This window comes from Stylophora pistillata, chromosome 7 (assembly GCF_964205215.1).
Source record: "Stylophora pistillata chromosome 7, jaStyPist1.2, whole genome shotgun sequence".
In the NCBI taxonomy this organism is placed as follows: domain Eukaryota; kingdom Metazoa; phylum Cnidaria; class Anthozoa; order Scleractinia; family Pocilloporidae; genus Stylophora; species Stylophora pistillata.
In genome coordinates, this window is record NC_142525.1 from 15,701,113 (window position 1) to 15,722,315 (window position 21,203).

General features: G+C 38.9%; 2 protein-coding genes across 4 annotated transcripts in view; both read left to right on the forward strand.

Annotated features, from left to right (window-relative positions):
• Nucleotides 1-21,203, forward strand: part of LOC111332582 (hemicentin-1) — a 93,960-nt gene that overhangs the window by 58,207 nt on the left and 14,550 nt on the right. For all 3 annotated transcript variants that reach the window (XM_088727625.1, XM_088727626.1, XM_022937942.2), the window contains 5 exons: nucleotides 253-302; nucleotides 16,429-16,631; nucleotides 17,184-17,228; nucleotides 17,830-17,943; nucleotides 18,421-18,445. In XM_088727625.1, the coding sequence (XP_088583751.1) occupies nucleotides 253-302; nucleotides 16,429-16,631; nucleotides 17,184-17,228; nucleotides 17,830-17,943; nucleotides 18,421-18,445 (437 nt within the window). The remainder of the gene's footprint in view (nucleotides 1-252; nucleotides 303-16,428; nucleotides 16,632-17,183; nucleotides 17,229-17,829; nucleotides 17,944-18,420; nucleotides 18,446-21,203) is intronic.
• On the forward strand, nucleotides 8,583-16,087 carry LOC148726821 (uncharacterized). Its single transcript, XM_088727970.1, has 2 exons — nucleotides 8,583-11,785; nucleotides 12,499-16,087. Exon 1 carries the CDS (start codon nucleotides 10,673-10,675, stop codon nucleotides 11,234-11,236), a length of 564 nt encoding a protein of 187 aa, XP_088584096.1. The 5' UTR covers nucleotides 8,583-10,672; the 3' UTR covers nucleotides 11,237-11,785; nucleotides 12,499-16,087.

A 21,203-nucleotide genomic window follows, 5' to 3' on the forward strand; every position in this document is an offset into this window, starting at 1 on the left:
AAGAGAACTCTTTATAGCCCCTGTGAGACAGCTCGGTTCCAGTTTTTCGCATATTCTTTTGTATGCGATGTAAGAATTTGAACTTCCTCACTATTCTAGCTCTGTTTCTATCCTAGCTCTCTGTATGTTTTTGTAGTTTAAGATTAGCTTGAATAACTGTTGGAAAACTGCTTTTGTTCGGGGTAATCCAACTATTTTCAGACTCTTGGTTTAACAAGAAACGTGTTTAAGGAAGAAACTTTCTCTTTTTAGGCTTGCAGCGTCCTTCCAAACTGTGTGGATAACGAAGTTATAGATTGTGGGTAGGGTATCTTATTTTCTTTAGTATTATTTTATTGAACTTAGAAATGACATTTTTTTTAAAGGAGGAGATAGATTAAAGGCAGTGACTAGCTGGTTAGTGACGTTAGTGCCATGCTCTCCGGAGCGAAAGGTCTGGGTTTGAGCCCTGGCCGACTCACTGCTTTGTATTCCACGGCAAAACACTTACGGTAACTCTTATGATGTGCCCTTATTGACTGAGTCGAAGGGCCAGACGGGGAAAATGTTTGGATGAGGTCATAAGCCCGACCAAACTCAGTCAAAAGGCATTTACAATGGGATAGACAAGCAACAACCACAAAAATGATTCTACAGTGACAACGTTCCCATTGTTTTTCATGTCACAACAATAAACTCATAATTCATCGAAAAGCGGTTCGTGTACTTCGTGAGGACTTTTTCGCTATGATCTGTCGAGATTGGAAAGGTCATCAGGGATTTTTCTAACATTTCCAGGTTAAAACGTGTTTTGTGTACCGCTCTTTCACCTGCAAGGCACACACCGTCAGCAATAGGCGAAATATGAAGTTATCACTGGAGCGTTTGTTTTGTAAGAGCTTGTGTAGCTGACTATAGTAAAATTTGCGTAGAGCATTTGTATCAAGCACATTTGATCGATAATCTTGTCTTCGCCGTGTGTGTGCTCTTATGGCTGAGGTGGAAAGGATCATCGTTATTTATTTGCTTTCTGTGTCGACTGCGATGCCAATATTCCTCATATTGCTTCTCGGCTAGAAGTTCTCCATGATTAAGATCTTGTGCTTAAGCGGTATTTTACGGAAGCCGAAAAGGGACAATCCAAAAATATTTTTCAAATCCCGAAAAATATTTCACATCGCAATATTTATTTTAAACTCACTGTCGAAAAGTTTGACAAATCCAAAGATATTTTACAAATCCAAAAATATATTTAGAAATCCAAAAATATATTTAGAAATCCAAAAACTTTTTTTCAAAATCCGAAAATATTTTGCGAATCCAAAAAAATATTTTGAAATCCAAAAAAATGTTTTCGAAATCCGAAAATATTTTGCGAATCCAAAAATATATTTTGAAATCCAAAAAAATGTTTTCGAAATCCGAAAATATTTTGCCAATCCAAAAAAATATTTTGAAATCCAAAAAAATGTTTTCAAAATCCGAAAATATTTTGCAAATCCAAAAAAATACTTTGTCACGTGCTATTTGCGCCAGCAGTCACCCAGCGTTACACCGGCGTTTTCTTGCCATATCCCGCATCATCCCGCATATAAAATGGCGAAGGGACGAGGATAGAACATGTTCTGTCACAAATGTGGAAGAGAATGTGGGAACAATGAAACATTCTGCCGTTGGTGTGGAACACTAAAATGGCGTGAAGAGGAAAGTGTGTTGTCCAGCTCGGGAGACGAAAGATTGGCTATAGAACATTACTTTAATAAGGGATTTCGTTACGAAACCATTGTTCACTTTCTGGCAGAATACCGTGGGATTTCAATGACCGTGAGGACTTTGAAGAGAAGGCTACGTCACTATGGGTTACAAAGAAGAAACCACTTTCATTCAGAACACACTGTTCGGGAAGCAGTTAGACGAGAAATTGTTGTAAAATGGGGTTGACAGGCCTACACGACTCCCCAGCGCGTGTTTAGAGTAGCTTATTCAAAGTTTGGCCCCACTGAGTATGTCTTTGAGTATGTCTGTGGGCGACCGTCCTCTTTTGTAAGATACGAGAAACGGATTTTTGTATATTTCGTTGAGTAGTGGTTGTGTTTCTATTAAATGCCAGTGTCTCAAGAGAATTTGCTTTAGGTTTGGCACTGATGGTTGGTATTGTGTAACACAAAAGGCAAGATTCGTTGGTTCGTCTTTTGTTTCTGTTGAAGAGCTAATTTCCTGTTTTTTAATTCACTTCTGAGAGGGTTGTGCTAATGAGGTCCTCTCGGTAGCCTCTCTTTAGCAAATGCGCTTCATTTCTAACTTTCTCCTCAAATATTGTTTGAGAGGAGTTTGTTCTTAGAAGTCTAAGGGTCTCCCCTTTCATGAAGTCTCCTTTAATTCCTTGTGGGTGACAGGAACTATAGTGTGTATACTGAAATGTCTCAGTTTGTTCAAAATGAGTACGCACATCAGGGATTGCGTCTTTTTTGAATCGTTCGCCTTTGTAGATGTACAGCTATTTTTTTCACTGTCTCGATCATTAAGTTGTCTTGATTGTTTTCAGCTTGCGCCACGCGCGCTGATTCGATCGTACTACAGTTCTTAGTGTTCCCATTTAACACAAATTTTTTTTTGGATTTCAATATATTTTTTTGGATTTGCAAAATATTTTCGGATTTTGAAAAAATTTTTTTTGATTTCGAAATATTTTTTTGGATTCGCAAAATATTTTCGGATTTTGAAAAAAATTTTTTGGACGTCTAAATATTTTTTTGGATTTGCAAATTATCTTTGGATTTGTCAAACTTTTCGACAGTAAGTTTAAAATAAATATTGCGATTTGAAATATTTTTCGGGATTTGAAAAATATTTTTGGGCTGTCCCTTTTCGGCTTCCGTAGTATTTTCCGAAAACAATTACGTGTTTCGCTATTGCTACAGCTAGAATCTTGCGACATAACCTGCTCAAAAAGTTCAGACGAATCTAAAAGTGTTAGTAAAGTTTCCGCGCAACTCTCATGTGCTTGGATTTTTGCTACCAATCAATTTTGCGTCACACGACCTAGGACCTCATCTGCCCACGTGTCATTTCTTTACGATGAACCTGCATTGTATCACGTACTCCACACACAGGGGGCAAAGTCCAGATGGGAAACAGCATCTCCGTTGTAATGCCTACGTGAAAGCCTTTGAAATATGATTCTTTTCTCCTCGTTCAATGTATTTTCACATATTCTAAAAACAGAAAACTCAAAATATCTTTGGTTAAGGTCTCCTGGAGAGTCATTCCAAGTAAGTCTAATACCACAGATCGTTACGAGTAATCACTGTATTCACGAGTCGCGCAGCCCGAGCGGATCGTCCAGTGTATTCACGAGTCGTAAAGTTTTCCAGTCTATCCGTGAATGTGAACTGGAGTCTCTCCGGCCGTGACTTCGTGTATCGTCTCGTACGAATTGAGCAGATCACACGCAAAATGCACAAAGAACAAGAGTATTCCTTCTGGCTAAGATACCGCGAAGTACTCAAACAACAAGAGTATTTTCCTACTAAAAAAGCGCCACGCACAAAAGAATCAATAGTATTCCTCGTTCTAAAATCACCGCACGAACAGCCAAAACAAAAAGACCCTCGCACTACTAAATAAGCGCCACGCAAAGCGCACAAGCAATAAGAGTATTCCTCACTCTAAAAGCACCGCACCAAGAGCACAAACAAGAAGATCCTCCTATTACTTAAAATTAAACAGCACCAACAACAAGAGTATTACTCCTCGTTCTGAAAGCGCCTCACGAAGTGCACAAACAAGAAGATCTTCGTCATACCAAAAAGCGCCACGCAAAGTGTACAAACAACAAGAGCACTCGTCGTTCTAAAAGGACCGCGCGAAGTGCACAGACAATAATTTTTATTCTAAAAGCATCCCTCGAAGTGTATTCGTCGTTCTGAAAGCTCCGCTTGAAATGCTGCACAAACAACGAAAGTATTCCTCGTTCTAAAAGCATCGCGTCAAGTGCACAAACAACAAGTTTACTCCTCTTTGTACTTAAAAAAAAAAAGCATTGCGCGCAGTGCACAAATGTCCACTGTATTTCTGTTCAAGCAAAAATCGCTGAGTGAAATGGACCAAAAAGTTACATCAGGAATGGTGTTTTTGAAGCCGTTCTGGTTCAAGGGTCGGCTTAATTTCTTCTCACCTTTTGCGGTATTCATAAAAAAATTTATAGACAAAGAAAATTTGTCACCTACAATTTTTTTTCTAAATTGCAACCTCTACGCACATTGATGGATTGAATAGACCGGTTCACGCTCTTGAGTGCATGCTGGGTAATTAGGGCAAGCAAATCCAAAATGGCGGATACGAACAACACTCTTTTGCTCGATCTGAATACTTATAGTTCAATATAGAAGTCACAGCTACATTTTGAGCTCTTTATGTTATTGCCATCTCGCTCAAAAGTCGTTGACAGTTCAATATCCCAACAACACGATCATGGCCACGCACCTCGAAGATTTTTTGGAACTTTCATGTGGGGAATTGCAGTTTTATCTTAAACAGCGAGGTTTGCCCTTTGGAGGGACACACTCGGATCTTGCTGCTCGTGCTTTGGTAGCTTTTGAACATAAAACGCCTATTCGAGATTCGGCCGAAAGCCAAGCCAAGTCACTACAAAATGAACATGTAGAACTACTACGCACATGCGGTATAAAGGATCCGTTATCCATGGTCGATTGGGAGGACTGTGTAACAAAGTGGCCGCATACAAACATTGGTCAAATATTCTCGTTTATACTTGGAAAAAAAGCTTTCGACACTGACTATATTGGTCAATATAAAATCAGAAAAGCGTATTCATACTTTAAAAGTGGTTTTGTGCACACTGTATACTCAAAAACAATTTATGGACAAGACAAAGTTCTGTTGTTTGCATCTGTCACTCCATCTCAAAGAATTCGCGAAGAACCTCATAAAGTGTGGATAATTTGTAAATCTCCCGGTGAAATTCTTGGGGCATATTGTAGCTGTACAGCTGGATACAGTCAGTGCTGTAATCATGTCATAGCCCTTTTATATAAAGTTGAGTTTGCCAACCAGAAAGGTTTCACAGATCCTTCCTGCACAGATAAGGCATGTGTGTGGAATAATACTAGCAAGAAAGACATCCAACCCATGAAATTAAAGGACATGGTGTTCCAAAGCCACAAGGTAGTCAAAGAAAACCCAAGTTATGCTATTAATAGCAAGGAAAAACAGAACTTTGATCCTCGGCCAGAATCCTTGAGGGTTGTTACCGAAGAAAGCAAGCAAAAGTTTCTAGCTTCTCTTCGAAACATAAATCCTGATGCTGTCATCCATATTTCATATGCACCACCAACTTCTGATGATGTTCCCCCATCACTACAAATTATAGCTGATGATATATCCTCTAAAAACAATGGTGTAGATGCTGATGAATTAGTGAGACAATTTCTGGAACAATTATCTTTCAATGACAGTAGCATTAAAGAATTAGAAAAGGCCACAAGGGATCAGGCTAACTCCAGTATATGGAAAGAGCAAAGAAAAGGTAGAATAACTGCATCTCATTTTCATGAAGTATACACAAAGACAAAAACAATTCTTAGAAAAAGAAAGCCAAATTGCAAAGTAACACCTCTTCTTGAGCGAATTTTAGATTGTACCGATCTGTCAATGATACCTGCCATTAAATGGGGAAGAGAACATGAGAGAGATGCTGCTGCATCATTCTTTGCACAAGAATCCAAAAAACACAAAAATGCAAAGCTTCAGACTTGTGGCTTGTTTATATCTAAAACTTACCCTTTTGTGGGAGCTACCCCAGATGGTATTTTTCACTGCGATTGCTGTGGTCATTCTTGTATTGAGTATAAATGTCCATACTCACTTGCAGACATGAAATTTGATGAGCATTGGAACAATACAACTTATCTAGAATTAGTGAATGGGAATATCATGCTCAAGAGAACCCACAGTTATTATTACCAGATACAAGGACAAATGGCCCTAACAGGATGTCCTAAAACCTTTTTTGTTGTTTGGACTCCACTTAGTGGTGCTCATATTGAAATTATTGAGTTTGATTTAAAACTGTGGCAAGATATCATACCAAATCTAACAATTTTTTTCAAGACTTATGTTGCTAGGGTGTTGCTAGGTACTAGGCCTATTTATTATTGTGCTGTCTGTGAAAAACCCTGTCTTGAGCCAGATGAAATTGAATGTGATGATGAAAACAGTGTTCAGTGTGAATGTTGTATGCTATGGTTTCACTGGGCCTGCTCAAATTTTGAACAAGAATCAACATTCATTTGCAGATTTTGCAATGAACAAGCAATAGATAATGATTAAAATTATAGAGTGGAAGCAATATGACCTCAACAAACTACTAAATAGTACAAAATAGTGCGGATGAAACCAAAACATTATAGTATTTAGTATTACTAAAGTTTCAAAGTTATTGTTTGAACATTGTTGTAGCTATATACAAACATGTTTGTGTAATTCCATAAAGGAATTGTATTCTAGAAGATGTGTAAATAAACTTGACTACCATAGCTTATAACCTGTGAGAAAATTGAATGGGAACATTTTGGACTGGTACAAAATGCAAACATAATTGATGAAATGAAATCTATGTACTCAAAGGCTTTTTCATATTACATATTGCTGCACAAATGATGATTATGTCATCCAAATGGGAAAGAATGCTAATGGGAATTTCTTGCTTTAACATAGCAAAGTCTTTAATTCGCTTGATAGCCTGCTCGACATAAATCCGTACATTAGCAATAAGTGATGTGTTCCTAACATCAGCACCTGACATCTGGAGATTGGAATGCTTGGAGGGTGGAATTGTTAGAGAACATTGGTAGTATGCTAACAGGTCATGAATCTTGAATCCCCTGTCTGCCATAACTTGGTCATGTGGCTGAAGATAGTTTAAGAAACCACTGTTTTCTACAATAAAAACATCAGATGACCTCCCACTGAAGGTCTCAGAGACAAATGATATGTGGCCATTTGGTGTTATCCCTATCAAAAACTTTAACGTGTAGTGTTGTTTGTAATTTGACCAACACATTGCCGCATTCTCTAAGCTTGATGGGGTTTCAGAGAATAGTTCTGTGCAGTCAATGATGACTCTACACTTTCTGTAATATCGTCGAAACATATCAGGCATATTTCTTTGAATTAAATACCTATCTGGCCAGGAAATCATCCACTTTAATTCTTTAGACATCAGCTTAACCCAAGTGGTAAAGACAGAGCTGACAGTCGCCTCGGAAACTTTGAACCTTAAAGCCAGATCAAATACAAAGAGTCCTAGCTTGATTCGCATCATGGTTAGCAAAAACTCTTGCTCCAAGGTTAGAGCTCTCTGTACATTATTTGACCTGGGCTTGGTGGTGTCCTTCAAAGCACTTTCTTTGTCTCCTTTCCAGTAGTGCATACACATGGCTTTTTCAAAGAGTGTATTAAACATCAATTGAAATGTTTCTACGTTAGGGAATCCAGTGAAACGCTGGACATCTTGCTCTGTTGTTAAATCAGCAAACTTCATACTTCCGTATGTTAGCGGATTTATTATCAAGCATTAAGTTCCTTCTTCTTTGAAGCTTGAGTTATTGGATGCCTCAGCAGTAGAGACAACTTCGTGTCTTGCCACAAGCTTTCTTTTCTTGGGTGAAGGTTTGTTAGAGTCACTTGGCACCATATACAAAGTTGGAGTTGGTGAGGAGTACGTTGGCTTTCCATATTGAAAGTGATTCGAACAAACAGTCTTGTAGTTGCCGGGTTCGAATCCAACAAGTCCTTTGGATATGCTGGCAATCCATTGGGCTCTTTTCTTTGGATCCTTCGGAATAAAATGCCAGCGAAGATTTTCGACATGTGACCGTTTCACTATCTTTTTTGGATATCTTGAGTCGTTGTTACAACCTCCAACACAACATCGGTAGTTAACCATTATATATCTTATTTTTTGACGCATTAAAATCGAAAATACAGAGCTCAAAATGTAGCTGTGACTTTTATCTTGAACTGTCAATACTAAAAATTGCGACCAGTTCTGAAACAAAGCCGATATTCATTAAGTATTCAGATCAAGCAAAAGAGTGTAGCCGAGCGTGTCCGCCATTTTGGATTTGCTTGCCCTAATTACCCAGCATGCACTCAAGAGCGTGAACCGGTCTATGGATGAGATGTCTATTAAAAACGCAACTTTGTGAAAGGAAAAGAATAGACATATCTATTCTTATCGAATAACAACCAAAAGAAACGTAAACTCTGTTTAAATTGCATGCAATATTAAAGAGCGGACAAAATCCACGCACGTGTCGGAACACCGAGTACATGCAATTGACCGTTAAAATGATGATTAGGGAAGAAAAACAGGATTCTAATTTTTTTTCCAAGAATGCCTTTAATGAGATCCGACTAATTTTCGAGGGCACACCTTTAGCGTTTCCCGCAGGCGCCTCACTATGACTTTTGACACCGGTTGCCTAGCAGGAATATATTGTGCTGATGAAAAAGATTAATTGAATTGAATGTCCTTTGAAAACGCCACTTTGTGGAAGGAAAAATAAATATTTTTATTTTATCAAATAACAGTAACGCGAACTCTTTCAATCGAACGCAAAATTTGACGCGCGCGACGAAACATTGAATTCGCGTAACGTGTGTGTAGAAACGAGAACTATCCATTGAAAGTTGTTTTAAGATCACAGACGAAGCGTTTTTTTTATAGACAGTCAGGGATGGAAGAAGGTTAGTCCGGAGTCGACAAGAAAACACTGCAAAGTCAACATTCCACATAACCTATTCGTTTCGCGCGATTGAAGTACTTTCATCATTAACAGACCCAACAAGTGGCACTACTTCGCGGAAAGTGCTTTCAACGATGTTCACATTTAAAAACAAATATCAAGTCATAGAAAACCTATGGACAAAATTGATTTCTAGCACGCGTAAAAGTTAAAGTGCCATTCTTTTTAGTTCTTTGGTGGTCGTTGAGTAGCAAGAGTTTGCCATAATTAATATCGTAATAAAACTAACTCGTCCTTTTTTGTTCCAAGTTATTTTTAATGAAAATCCATCTGTCGTGATCTTTTTCTCGGCGTTTTTGGTATTATTCCAAGCCTGGGATGACTGATGAAGCTCCTTGAAGCGAAGCTAATAGTGATAAAATGAAACATTACTGTTAAGGAACAGTAAGCTTTCTGCCTCACTACGAAACTGCTAGACAGCAACCTACCACTTTCTTTCATCATCTTCTTCGATTCCCAAACAGTACCGCCTCGCGACTCTAACGAAGTCATTTACCATTAAAAGGCTTTCTCCAATGAAAAGGAAAATAAACAAAATCCTTGATAGAACAACGTTGTCTGTGGAAACGCTCGTCATTACAAACGCAACGAACATGGTTGCATGGTTGCCACAGAAAATAATGGAGCATTTTGTTTCCATGGTTTCTGTAATAAATATTCATGATCGACAAATGGTGACTAGAACGAATCGACACATGACCACCAGGGGTCAGTTCAAAGTGGTGCAAAAATCTCAGTCTCCCTTATGACGTTTATGGATAAACGGCACAGCCACGGCTCGTTTTGTTGCCATGGTTTCCGTGATTACTATTCATCGCTCGATGAATCGTACGACTCGTAGGAATCGACACACTACAATCAATGGTCAGTTCAAAGAGGTAAAAAAATTTATGTCTCCCCAATGAGATTCAGGAATAGACAGCACAGCGTTACGACTCTTTCCGTCTCCGTGGTTTCTGTTAGTAATATTCTGGTCGACGAATTGTACAACTTGTGAATTTATTAGACGACTCGTAGCGATCCCTAGTACTGGACAACCCTCACTCATTCGCATCCCTAGTTTGGTCTCGTCACGTCATGGGGAAGGGGGAGATAGTGAGTTGCGCGACGAGACCAAACAACGGCTGCGAAGGTGACTACAGTAAGTGCGGGACCAATGCAGTTTATTTTATTATTCAGACAACAGTGACAACAGACCACAAAATACCTGTGTCTTAGTTTATTTCATATTAACTGGAAGCGTCTTTTTACTCTCTATCGAATGGTAAATTTTTTAAAACTTTGAATGTTAATGCACTTTTTCCTTTACAAAACTGTAAAACTCAGTTACTCAAAGTTTCTTATCCCAACCTGCCTGTCCAAAAAATAACTCTTGCATGTGTAGCGTGCCTATGTTTAAATGTTGTTGTGTCCTAAAAAACTTTGCAATTGAATATTTTAAGTTTGAACAATGTCATAATTGTCATCACAAACCTAGCGTCAAAAACTAGTAAATAACGATTTAAGTTTGTACATACATGTGCAGACTTGAATCAAAAACTAAAACCCTTATAAGCTTTCGTTTTCCATCAAGGGATCAGTTCTTGCCGTGACCCTACAAAAGACGATAAACATCTCGAAATAATTTCACTGTGGAACCACCGACGCATAATTCAAATCAAAGCTATCGTAATAGATGTGATCTGCACACCATGGAAGCCTAAGTAGTTTTTTCTACTTTGAAAAAAGAGCATTTTACTGTCTGAATCAGCGACTTCGGCCGAGAAGAGCGGCTAAATAGGCCTTTCCCAAGATATTTGAAACGCAAAGGTGACTGGGAGAGCGTAGCTCGCAAGTGAGGCTATGGTAAGTACATTTCCAAGATGGCGGAAGTCGAATGGCTGAAGTTACATGCCCGCAAAGACCATCTACAAAAAAGGCTTAAAGCTCGCGGTTTGAAAACAACAGGACGAAAAGAAGAACTTATCCAACGTGTGGTGGAAGCGAATAAAGATGGGACTGAGACGATCAAAGAAAGGGAAACGAGAGAGAAACAAGAGCGAGAAACGAGAGCTGCTGAAAAACTTCGCAGTCCATCTGAGGATCTTCCAGATCCTACAGCTTTGAACAACTGGACGAGTGATCTTTCGAAACTGCCACCGATTAGTTATAAAGAAATTATAGACTATTTGGTCTATGGAACATGTAAATTCTTCCAAAGGGAAGACATGAAGTGTTTCAAACAACTGAAAGCATTCAAATTTTTTAAGGACGGGCACGTACAAAAGATCGAGTTAAGTCTTATCAGTGAGACGAGCAGTTACTGCTTCGTGAAGGCGACAGTGTTACCATCCATGCGTCAAGACCGCTTTTACAGAACTTGGGTTTCCGTTGTGAAAGAAACAGCTAAAGTGTTTTCAGCAGATTGTAATTGTACAGCGGGGTAAGGGAAATTAATTTTTATAATGAGTTTAAATCTTCTTCTTTTATTTGTCTTGTACTTTGTCGTTTTATGATAGTGTATGTCAAGTGACTTGTACAAGGAAACTGAAGAATTGCTTTTGCTGTTTTCTTCTTTCTATTGGTGATGTATAATAATGATACTTGCTGTGCTATTGTGCAGTGTTTATATTGTAATCAAATATCATGAAATATACTCTAAGTCCCAGCTTGGGTAAGAAATTGATTTGCTTTCACCTGTAAAAAATAGGTTACAAGAAAGTGAAGGGAGAAAATATCTGCTCCATTTGACCTAAAAAGACAAAGAGCTTTCTTCTCACCGCTCCCCTATACTCCCTTTGGTTTCAGGTTAGATGAGGCTTGCAACCACATTGCAGCATTACTGTTTGCCCTTGAGGATTATGTAAAGAGCCATCGCAACACCAGGGCCGACAACATTGCCTGCACATCCAAACCTTTTGAGTGGAACAAGCCACGCAAAACGAAACTTAGCCCCAAGCTTATAGATGAGATGAGACCAGTTAAGCACCAGTATGGTAAAGTACCAAGATTAGCAGCTGTGCCTAGTAATGAAACATATGAAGCATGTCCCACAGTACCTAATTTTTTTTTTCTCAAGCCTTTTGGATGGCCTGAGATTAGTAAATCCTCGATGTGCTATATTTACTGCTGTTAAAAAGCAGCAAACTGTTTTCTCAGACCAAGAAATCTCAAATGATAACAATGTTGCAGCTTATGAAGAAGTATCAAGTTGCCCTTTCACTGAGAGTCCATCTGCTGCTTCCATAAATAAAGGACCTGTGGTGGACATGTGTGAAATGGAGAAATCAGATCAGGATTGTAATTTATTACATGTAGGCTGCATATCACCTTATGCAGCCCTTCCCCCAAGCATTAAGAACATAGAAGAAATAGGGAAGGGAATGAAGAGAAAACTGAATTTTACTGAGGATGAAGTTGAAGTTGTCGAAAAAAAATACAAGGCTTCAAAGTAAAAACGGTGATTGGTTTTTGTACAGAAAAGGAAGAATAACTGCTTCAAAATGCAAGTGCGTGGCCTCCCTCAAACCAACCAGTTCCTTTTCAAATACTCTCAAGGAGTTGTTAATGGTTATTAAGGTGCCCCAGACTCATGCAATGCTCCAGGGTTTGGAAAAGGAAGATGCAATTGCAGATTCCTTTATTGATAAAATGAAGGCTGAGGGAAAGTGTGGTTTTTCTTTTACAAACTGTGCTTTTTCTTTATTAGTAAGACACATGGCTTTCTGGGGGCAAGTCCTGATCGTATTGTGCATGATCCAACAGAAGAAACCCCTGGTGTAGGAGAGTTCAAATTCATCCAAATAAAAGATGGAGAGACCCTATCAGGAGTCCTGCTTAAACAGCACATCTGTACAAAAACACAAGAAGGCAACTCTACCCAGCTGCAGCTCAATAGGATGCATAAGTACTTCTATCAGCTGTACCAGCAAATTTTTGTAACAGAATTTTATTGGGGAATGCTTATAGCTAAGGGAGCTAAGGGAACTAATGGCTGCATATTTCATGAGAAAGTTAAGTTTAATGCAAACTTCTGGTTGCCTATATTGGAGAAACTAGAAAAGTTTTTTCATTCATTTCTCATGCAAGAACTTGCATACCCAAAAGTTCAACTTGGGCTTGATCGAATAAGATATTGAAATTCTGGGCTACTAAAAAGTATTGTGTATGCCATTCTTATTTTAGGAACATTTATGAGAAAATAGATATTAAATTAAACAGTGATAGGTGTCAGGTGCTACCAATCAAAAAGTTGGCAACAAATTGACTATATTGCAAAAGACAAAACTGACAGTGCTTCATAAATTACTCTACCTTGCCATAGTACCTGAATAGTTTCTACTACGTGTTGTAAGCCTAGACATTAATTTTCAAAACTTATTACAAAAAACATTCTGCGAGAACGTGAACTTAAAAGCACTGCCTTGGAACAATAGGAGAAAATAATTGTTAGGTAACAAGACCTTGAAAATTAGTACGTGGTAACTAAACCAAAGGTATACCATTAAAAGCAAATACCAGATTCCCTCTGGTGTTGACCTCAGGCTCACAGAGGTGATACATGTATGTTGGGAACTACGGGGAATTACGACAATTTTTTCAGCCCAGGTTTAGATAGTACCACATGGAACAAAAAATAGGGGAATAAAAATGTATCTCAAAATACTGGGGACTTTGTGTTTTGAGAAACCCATAGCCCTGGGAATTTCCTCTTCAGTATGATGACAATTACTACTGAGGTACAAGGGGAGGTTCAAGATTTGAAAGAGCTGCACAAATTAGCACAATAATGTTTGCATTATGCCATTCTGTAGCAGGGATGACACCTTGCAAAATCCTAAAATTCTTTATCTGTTCCATTTTACGTTCAACGTGAATTCACACTGCAGCAATTCTCCTTGTTTGCTCAACCGCACACCTTGACAGTTGCCTATTTGAGTCACGCTTTGGGGGCATATTCAGGGTAACACCTAGTGGATCCGGTAAATCTTTAATTGTAAACCCCTTATCTGCCATCACACTGTCACCTTTTCAAGGAGATTCAGAAAACCACTTTCCTTAACAATTTGCTTGTCAGTTGCATTACCTCCCCATAACTTTGACAAGAACGTGACTACTCCTGTAGGGCTGATACCCACTAGCAGCTTGAATGTATTATGGGACTTGTAACTTCAGTATGTTATCGCTTGATTAACTAAAGATGAAGGAATCTCTATGAAAAATTCAGTACAGTCTAGTATTACACGTGTATTGGGAAATTGCTTGAAACATTCTGGCATATTGGCTGCAATGATGTCTTTGCTTGGCCACACAATTAAATGGTTTAGATGTATAGCAAGCACATTGTACCAAGTGATTAGAGTCCGTGAAACTGTACTAACTGAAACACAAAACCTCTGTGCCAAGTCCTGTTCCAGTAGTCCAAGCCTTAGCCGCGTGAAGACCATCAAAAACTCACCCACAAGTGTCATTTTCCTTTGAGGGCCTGGCTTCTGCTTAACATCATCATCCAGATATTTCTTTTCCTTAAGTGCGTCCTTTCCATTCCAGTAATTTAGCTTTCCAGTTATCTGTGATAAGCTGGTAAAAATTGCCATGAAAGTTCCAAACTTGACCAATCCGGTGTAAAATCTGGTTTTCTGGTCATCACCTTCAAGGTCCTCTGCTGTGAGCGAAGGAAGGTTCACTTGTACGCCATAATCTTTCATTTCAACTGCAGTTTGAACACCATTATCAATCGAATTGGAACAAAACTGGACACCTCTATCTCTTGATCCATCCCTGGAAATATCTCCCGAGTTATAATTGAATACCTTGGTAGGAATATAGTCGTGGAAACAGTGATTGAAGTTGTTTCCGTTGCATACAACTTGTGTGGAAATCGATGAAAATTTATTTTCCTCTTGACAGGTTTGCACTTTTGAAGATGTTACTGATCCCCTCGATCTGTTAGGCAAGGGTTTATGCCTCCGAAGTGGAGATTTCGGGGCGGACTTCGAGGGGAACAAAGTTGGAAATTGACACCATGGCTTTGGGCCTTCTTTGCCTTTAAAATGCAAGCTGCAGACCCTTGTTCCAGACTTCGCAAAAAAATTTTGCCGCACATTTCTGATCCCAGCAATCCAAATTCTTCTAGCTTTACTATCCGTTGGAATTTTGTGAAGTTTTACCGTCTTTTCGTTGATGACTTTGCCATTATAACTATGGCAAAGTGGCACACAACAATAAATTACTCCTCGAGGAACTGTTTCCCTTGCCGGCATATTGGAAATGTACTTACCATAGCCTCGCTTTCGAGCTACGCGCTCCCAGTCACCTTTGCGTTTCAAATATCTTGGGTATATATTATTGTATATCGAAGCATGCAAGCTTCGATATACAATACCCTTAAGTTATTCAACAGACTAATGAAATTGAGGAACGGTGAATCAGTGGAATGACAGAATATCTCGAGACACGGAATGCCTTTTTGAATAAAACAAAGGTCTAAAAAAATAAAATAGCAATAAAATTAGAAAATTATTTGCAATTAACCATTTTCACCGTAACGTTAGGCTGCATATTCTCCATACTGTTCTCTACACATTTCCTAAGGTTCTGTCTGACAAGGAGAATTTGTTAAACAATCAGGAGCTTCTTTAGTTGGTGATCATTTCCTTTGTTCCCGTGAACTTTATCTGCGATTCAGCTGTGATAGTGTAAGGAGAAATTAGATACTTGGCACTCGTAGGGGTTAAAGGGATATCAGAAACAATTAAAAGAAGCGTAGCAAATCATAGGAGCCCAGAGGATTGATGGAGCTTTCGGGTCAATCCCTTTAAATTGATGTTATACAGTCGAAGCTCTCTTAACGGACACTCTCGCAAGCGGACAGCTCTACTTACGGCCGCCTTGTTTGAAACCCCATTTTAACTCCTATACAAACTGTATTTTTACATTCTCGTAAGCGGACATCCCCGTAAGCGGCCGCGGACACTTTCAGGGATTACGACCTAGACTTTTTCTTGTTTTCAAGCTCTCGTAAGCGGACACCCGAAAGAAAGTCAACAACCTTTGTACAGTATTTTGTTTTTATCAATCAACTATTTTGCATTGCCGTTCGTCACAATGATTTTACAGTAATTGCACTACCGTATTTCAATGTTAATTAATACCGCGGTATATTTTTGTATACCAATATTTATTGTTAGCTGGGCAAGCCCCCGTAAGGCCATCTATCCCCTACAACTCCAGTGGCCGCTTACGAGAACCATTCTCGTAAGCGGCCAGCTTCAGTTACGGACAATTTTATCCCGTCCCGAGGGTGTCCACTTACAAGACCTTCGACTGTATTACCACTGTTATCATAAATATTATTATTATCATTAATATTAATCTTATTATCATTAATGTTATTATATGTAACCGTTAAATTATAGGTTCAAAGTTAATGAGTCGATATATTCTTGAATCATCTTTTGTGGGACAGGGTAGTCATGATTAGGTGGGATGCGGTAGGTTTTCTGTTTTGCTTGTGAGACATGTTCTGCAACACTACCTTCTAGCGTCATTATACAACCTTTAATTCTTTTCAGTGCTATAAAAATTGTGCTATACCTCTAGCCACATGCGGTCTTTGACTGTCATTGTCTATTTTTAGGCCCGGCAGTATAGTCGTAGAATTTCTGTTGAAATTCAGCACAGATGTTACGGTTAACCAAGTGATATCTAATCTGACAAAAGCCGTAGATCAAGGCAAGTTTGGAAGTTTGCCAGTTGATACAAGTTCCTTAAGATCACTTTCTCCATCATCTTCAACAACAGCAACTGAGCCAACAAGTACGATGGTCACAGCCACAAAAGGTACTTTGTATTAAGTTACTCAGTAAAGAGCAAAATACTAGTCTGAGAAGTATAATCTGGAAGACCATAGCTTAAATAACGCCAGTAACCTGTTAACAGCCGTCAAATCAACTTCTACCAGGCTAAGTGTCAGCTACATACATATTTGTTCCGCCGATACAAGCCTGTAATTGGTTTAAAGTGTGTTCTCTTTAGGACGCTTGTCTGTAAACCACACCATCCCTTCGAAATTGTTGTACATAAATCTCAGGCAAAAGAATACTTCAAAAGAAATTCAAGGAATATATGATGACTAATTTAAGGAATATGCAATCAGCTATTGGCCTTTTTTGGAACGTTGTGGAGCGCAATTGTGCGAGACTGTTATTTTTTGTCTTCTATGTTCAGCATGGTACAGCTCTATTCATTCAGTATTCATTTGAGATTCATATAGTCCAAGAGTTTGTAACAAGGGTTAAGGTCTATAAAATTGTTTTTCAGTGGTGTTGTTTATACTGCCATTATGTTGTTAAAATGCACGACTGTCTGTCTTAATGAGTATTTGCAATTTAGTTCCAGAATGCGAGGAAGCCATTTTCAAAAAGAAAAACTGTGAAAGTAAGGTCCTAAGTAGCTATAAGGTTCTTCCTGATAATCAGAAGCGGTAGTATAAGATATGCGTGATTATGGATACATTTTGGTCTTATTAATAACTTATTTTCTTGATTTTTCGTTTTCCTGCATTTGAGAATGGGTTCGAACGAGTTAAACTAAAACAAAACAATCCACAGTCACAGGTCCAGACACCCGGAGCACTTTCTTTTTTAGCAAATGAGCGTATGTTGGATTTTTTAGTTATCAGTTTAATGAAATGACTCTTGCTTTTGATGTGCTCACAAAAATTTGTAAAGAAGCAAACAACAGTATAGCTACGATTTATTGCCGGTATTAGTTGCTTAAATATTTGTCGTCAAATTTCCTGATGAAAGGTAGACTTTCTGCAATCATTAATCCAACACCTTGTCAGAAGAAAGCGAAATTTGGCATTGAGTACTTCTTATTAAATGATTGATTTTTCATTTTCATATCTCTTTTAAATTGTGGTGTCGTATTTCTATTGAGGTTGTCTCTTCCAATTTTTATCTTGTTGCACAGAATAAACACTTGTTTGGTAAACTAAACTATTGTTTATTTTCCTGTATTTTCTTTGGTTATTCAGCAAAATGGGTCAATGTTTCCGTTATAATTGTTGTGTCAGTGGTCGTTGTTGTGGTGGTTGTCGTCATCACATGTTGCTTACACAAGAAAAGGAAATGTAGAAAACACACGAAAGGTGAGTGATATTGATATTAGTGAGTGGGTAACTACTAATATTCTCCTTTTATTGTGGGCATTCAACTGTGACTACCTAATGGTGCAAGTTTGAGATGGGGTGTTTGACCTAGATGACAAGTTAAGCTGTATCCACCCAATTCGCTTTACAGTAGGTTAAGAGTCATGTCAACGTCAGATAGGGTTAAGGCTCATGAACTAATTTGCACCGTTGTGGATTTCTTGCTGTTTGATAGTGTTTGTTGTGTTTTTGTTTTTTGTATTTTTCCTGGAGACTGAATTTTGTTGACTCAAACTTGCATTTTAGAGGTTGTTAAACATAAGTTTTGCGGTCATTTCTCCAGAGTGGATTTTAAAATGTTAAAAATAGATGAATAGGGGGCCTAACCTGTCTCACATTTCGACAAAATGGCATATTTTCAGTTGTTTCAACTTTCCATACTAACACCAGTTTTTTTCCTTTCTTTTTTATGACAAGTCAAAAGCTCTGACGTGCAACTGCTGTAAGTGCCTTGTATCTTTTCTGTTCCTAAAATGATGTCTTGTCCTTGTCGTCAATAACAGTGTACTCATAATATTCATAGATGTATTTACTTCATACCTTTAAGTCAGTACTCTCAGGTTTCAGTTTTACTTAAGTTCTTTACAATTACCTTTGGGTTAAAATGGTCGATCTCAAGGGATACTCTCTAGCCTTCGACGAGTTTTTGAGAAAAGGTGGTTTGTAACATATCTTTTGAAAACAAGTGTAAATCTCTCATTTTCGTTTAAATTTGAAATTTTCCTCAAAGTGCCGTTCGAACGCGGCAGCTTAGCCTGTCAACGGTCGTGATGTAGGAGAACTCATTCGACTTCCGTTGACATTTCAAAAACAAGCACATCGAGATCTCATCACAAGCGAAAAAGCGCCCAAGAGCACGATAATGCCGCAACGATGTGTGGCCGATGTATATTCCAATACACGTAGCGATGGAGTAGGCCTTCATAAATGGCCTGAAGATCTTCATTTCGCCAGGTTATGAAGGAACGCCGTGAGAATCACGCGATCCGATTTCATTAACCCAAGAACTTTAGCCGTCCGTGTAGCGTTCACTTCACTGCCGATTCTTTTGAGAACCGTCGGTTGAACTGAAATCTTTGGGTTTAAAGATGAAAACCCTTCTAAAATAGAGTGCTGTTCCCCACAATGTTTGATATTAATCCGCCTGTAAAAGAGAAACAAAAGCCTAGAGGTATACAAAAACCTCTCATCTTCACAACTCGGTGAGATTAGCGCTGGATCATCGAAACAAAATGGACAGCAACTGCGAGGATCGTCTAGAAAATTGGAAGCTGCAAGGGTATGTATTAACCCGGTTTTTATCAAATGACAAAAAGATACGAAAAGCTTTTTCAAACCTATAACTCAACTCATTTACCCGGTGCGTGTTCCAGATTCTCGCTGCACATACAGAAAACTGAAAGAACCGTTCCGATTAAAAAAAAAGCTCGAGTACCGAGGGTTCCGTAACAGAATTCTTGCCCCAAGCTTAAGATGTCAGCATCCAAACTTAAAGAAAAGGGAAAGATGTTTCTGAGCAGTTTAAGAGTGGCCGTACCGCTTAAAGCAAGTTTAGTCTCTTAAAAATACAGAAGAATACAAGTAAGTCACACAGTAATGGACAATGTTACTCGCTTGTATCTTATGGCAGCTGGGGCAGTAGACATCTCTACGAACAGCAAAAAATTAGACAGACAGCACCCTCTCCTTTTGACCCCTGTTTTCACATTACTTTAGATAAGGAATGTCTTTGTTGATATGACTGAGGAACTAGCAAAAAGATTGAAGCACTTGCAAAAAGGAATGAAAAATAGGTGTGTATCCATTAACTAATTTAAAATCAAAAGGATGGAAGAAATAAGCAGGTGAACATTGCTTTTCCAAAACATAAGAAGAATAGATATACTGTCAAGAAGATTTTGATAGAATGTTCTTACATTGAGTGGCCAAACAAAAAGGAATTATTGTGTCAACTTAGCCGAAACTAAACTATTAGGGATTGTATCATGCTGGCATCCATTTCGAATTAACTTGTGACATTTTTTCATTTTAACCGTAACTTTGGGGAAGAAAAAAGATGTAAAACTAATGCTTGGTTTAACTTTTTGTTTTTAGAATTATATCACCTAGGCTATAAAGCTGATTTGAAAGATCTGATTTGTAATTCGGATACTACAAGGACCTGAAAGCTGTGTGTCAGAGAGAGCTGCTACTCCACCATCACTTTCATTTGAGTATGACAACCCTGACAAACAGGCTGCTAGGTTACGTAGGTTACATATATTACATAGGTTAATTGACCACTCCCCTTAACGGCTTTTCAGGGCTAACACCCACCTATCCTACCCCAGGGGAGGACATCCACCACACACTAGTCTCGTGCGTGGGAAATTAACGTCTCCCGGTTAGCTCAATTGGTTAGAGCGCTGGACTGTTGTGCGGGAGGTCGATGTCGATGGTTCGAGCCCCGGCCGGATCAACACTCAAGGTCTTAAAATGACTGAGGAGAATGCGCTACCTTTCTATAATATCAAGAAATGGATAGACATTCTAGTCTTCTCGGATAAGGACGAATAAACCGTAAGTCTCGTCTCCTGCATCTATTAATTAGTTAGTTTCGTTAGGTAGGGGACGTTAAAGAACCCACTCACGAGATTACTGTGATGTGGTCTGGCCCGTCTATTGGTAATTGGGGGAAGGGAGCATCTTGAAATAAGTTTCCTTCGATTGTTTGTAAACTGCTGATGCAGTCCGGCCAAAGGCTCCCGAAAAGTGTTGTGATGCGCATTTGATCATATCCACATGTTGGGTGAGTACCAGGGTGGTATCTCGTCTATAAATCCCTCATCATACAACAGTTCGTAAAACAGTACCTTCAGTGCTGCGTCATGTCTAGAGAGATACTTGCTCAGGGCCAGCGCACTGGATCCTGACAAGATATGTGCCACACTCTCTGGAGCCTTGCCGCATAATCTGCACCTCACCCATCCTCGGAGACCCAGGGGCAGTGAGTCGATTTCAAGTTAAGGGCAGAAGAGCCCCTGGGGACATTGTCTTACAAGACTAGTTCCAAACGGTCGCAGTCGTTCTGGCATCTGATTGGTGCCAGAAAATCTTTGTGTTTTTCTGCCCAATCAGAGTGAAGTGTCGTTTGGAGTCCTTTCGTGTGTTTTAACACGCACATATTCAACAAGCTCTGTTGCTCGCTATGTTTGTTTGGG